At 63.0% G+C, this 3,173-nt stretch overlaps 1 protein-coding gene across 5 annotated transcripts in view; it reads right to left on the bottom strand.

Moving 5' to 3' along the window:
* Positions 1–3,173, bottom strand: part of LOC113203368 (plasma membrane ascorbate-dependent reductase CYBRD1) — a 55,368-nt gene that overhangs the window by 12,544 nt on the left and 39,651 nt on the right. For 2 of the 5 annotated variants that reach the window (XM_026418012.2, XM_026418014.2), the window contains exon 2: positions 839–1,098. The exons of the other annotated variants lie outside the window; for them this stretch is intronic. In XM_026418012.2, coding sequence (XP_026273797.1) covers positions 839–1,086 — 248 coding nt within the window. In that variant the 5' untranslated portion in view covers positions 1,087–1,098. The remainder of the gene's footprint in view (positions 1–838; positions 1,099–3,173) is intronic. 5 annotated transcript variants of the gene reach the window in all.

Here is a 3,173-nt window from a genome sequence, read left to right as displayed (position 1 = left end):
GGGGGGGGGCTGGGTGGTGGCCACCACGGGCGGTCCCCCCGCGGCCCGCGCCAGAGTGGCGCTCTGGTCCACGGCACGGCGCCGCGCGGCCGCGCGCGTGTCCGAGGGAGCCAACACGACACCAGTAGAGCGCGGCGGCGGTCTGCGGGACCATTAAGCATTTCAGAACGCCCCCGAAGGTCGCAAGTCCGCGCCGTCGTGGAGGGCGCACTGCACACAGCTCGAGTCTGTAGCGCGAAGCACGGCTGAGTAGCCTTCGGCGACTCTTAGCGCCGTCAAGGGGTCGGGCGGGGCGCGCGGACATGTCGCGGGTTGCGGTGAGAGGCCCTCCTCAGGTCAGCGCAGGGTTGGGCTCAAACAAAGGCGTCGGGGGACGTGAGGCGCTCGTGAGGGGAGAGAAAACAGAACACACATGTGTCCGGGCGGACACGGCACAAGTCTCTCTGGGGCGAGGCCGGCCGCCGCCGCCTGCCTGGAGACAATGCAGGCGCGCGAGGCGACGACGCGACGCTACCGAACACGCGGCTCATCAGCCGCACTTCCTATGCGCCCCGGGCTGGGCCGCGCCCCCGCCGTCCCCGCGGGCGAGCGGGCCCGTCGCGCCCGAAGGTGCCGCGCGGCCGTTCCCACGAAAGCAGTCTGTCAGTCAGTCAGGCACGAGGCAGGGCTTTTGGAAGCGTATTAGTAGTGGCAAAGCCATGCGGCACCGCCCGCCCGGCGGCGTTTCTCTCCCCACGTTGCATCACCGTACGCCCGGGCTCTTGTCGTCGTGTTCTGTATGCGCGCAAGGCCATGCAGGCCGTGCTGTGGAGGTATGGGTCTGAGGATGGGGACACACCGGTTGGGTCGCGCGGGTCGGGGGGCTCTGGTGGGCAAGCGGGGCCCCCGGGCCTGGTGGGCCTGCAGCGTCTGCTGCGCCTGGTAGGCCAGCTGAGCCTGCTGCTGCTGGGCCGCCATGGCCTGGGCCTGCTTCGCCTGCTGGCGCGCCTGCTCGCGGGCCTCGCGCGCCGCGCTGGACGAGGAGCGGTGCAGGGAGCGCGACGTGTCCGTCCAGCGCTCGGGGCTGGCCGACGGGTCCGCCGCCATGGTCACACTCACCTGCAAGCACAAGAAACACGCGCCGGTTAGAACACACCACGACCAAACAGGCAAAAGGCAAACCCAAAGCAAACACGACAGGAGACAGGGCAAAAGAAACACGACACTCGCACTCGCTCAGGAGACACCCAAGCACCCCACGCGTGCACCACAGATGGAAGACGAAAGGAGACGCAGGACGCCCCTGACCAGCCAGACCCCGACCAGCACGACCACATGCACGCGAACGCTCCCCGGACTCGTAGTTTCTACACCACATATGAACCACCCCTTCAAACCTCTCACTCGCGCTTCCCGCCGCCGCACGGACCTCATCCGGTGCAACACAACCACCGCCGACGCCGTGAGCAGCGCGGAAAAAAAGAGTATAGTAGACGCGCGGACTCGCCAACACGAGTGGAATGTGAAAACGCCTTTACGTTCTGCGGCGTGCGGCGGCGGCTGCGGCGTCGCGTCCCTACGTGATCGCATCGGCTGCATGCGCCCCGCGCGCTAGTACACTCCCGGCAGAAAGTATAGTAGCATCCTCGCCGCGTCGTCGTCGTCGTCTTGTTATCTCGTTTTACCAAGAAAACGTGGAAATAATTTATCGTTACGAACGTTGTAGCAAGAGTGTGTTGTTGTGGAGGCGGCAGGGGGCAGGAGGGGGTCGCTGCGGCCGTTGGCACGGCGGGCGGGGAGGCTCTTTAGCGGCGGTCGCGTCGCGTGCGCAGAGCGTCTCTCGACTCGGTGTGAATTAGATAATGTGTTTCCGGTCCCAATTCCCCTCCCCTTGTCGACGTGGACGACGACGCCCGGACTGCCTACCCCCCTCCCTAACTGCGTTCTTCAACCCCAAGCCCAACGGCGCCAGACTTTTGCGCATTATAGCTTTTTTGCGCTTCAGAAAACCGTTAAAATAAAAAATACGATAGAGCCTCTTTAGGCGACAAGTCATTCCTCTTCAGATATCGTAGAGTACAAGAAATGAAATTCGAAATGTATTAAGCTAAAAACTGATAATCTAGCCACCAGAACATTGATGCTTACAATCAAGCTGTAGCATTTTGCAGGGTTTGGCCCGTGGGGCTCGCGTTACGACGCGTTTGTCCGAGATTCCCCCCCGAGGCGGTGATTCGCCTCCTTACGTTGGTCGCTCTCGACCCACGCCCACGCAGGCATGTGGCGAGGCGGCGCCCCCGCTCCGCGGCCCCCAGTCCGCATCCACTTAAAGCCTTTGCCTCGCGCCAGCCCACACAAAGGGCACCTCATATACCTCACTGGCGAAATGTGAAAAGGGCGTAAGTCCGCGGACTTGGCATTCGACTTACGCCCTTCTCAATTTTCACCATTAACCTCTACACCCCGGAGTTTGGTCTTCGCGAAACGGCGTGGCGTCGTCGTTTTATCCGAGCAGTGTATCGAGGACGCGTCCACGCGGAGCCATCGGATAGGGCTATATTGCCTCTCGCTCTCTCACTTCCGTTTCCCTTCCTTGTACGGCGGGGCCGAGCCGGGGCCGTGTCTTTCGAGGCGTGGTGCGAAGGAGAGGTCTCATCTCTTGCTCATCCCTCAGCGCTCCGCGAGGCGCTCCGCGAGGGCCGGGCCATTCCAGATCGGGACAGTGATGCCTCGCCCTCGCAGCCCGCAGAGATCACGGGGCACGCACAGCTTCAAACTTTCGAAACGAGAAGGGAAGCCGCAGCAGAGAGGAAGCTGAGCAGAAGCGTGGTGACGCCAAAGGCGCGCAAGCCCGAAAAAAAAGTAGAAAGAATTATAATGAAAATGCCCGTCCCACGATCTGCCACGCCGCCGCACTACAAACTTACAAAAGCCCCCCAGTCTCCTGCCGCGCCCCGCCACGCCGCGCTCGGATCCGATCGGCTGCCCAGTCGCTCATGCACGAAGTGGGCTAACTGCCCCGAAAAGAAAAACAAAGGAAATCGGAACTCTGTCTCATTGGAGCTGGAGCGGCGAGCGGCGGGCTGGAGCAGAACGATCCCCTCTCTCTCTGCCCCTCTCACTCTCAGCTCTCTTTCCGTCTCACACCCGGCGGGAGACAGGCAGGACAGGACCCCGGAGGGAGGGGGGAGGGG

This window comes from Frankliniella occidentalis, unplaced genomic scaffold (assembly GCF_000697945.3).
Source record: "Frankliniella occidentalis isolate FOCC.00 unplaced genomic scaffold, Focc_3.1 Scaffold157, whole genome shotgun sequence".
In the NCBI taxonomy this organism is placed as follows: Eukaryota; Metazoa; Arthropoda; class Insecta; order Thysanoptera; family Thripidae; genus Frankliniella; species Frankliniella occidentalis.
The sequence above is the reverse complement of the archived record's forward strand: the minus strand, read 5'-3'. Positions and strand labels throughout refer to the sequence as shown.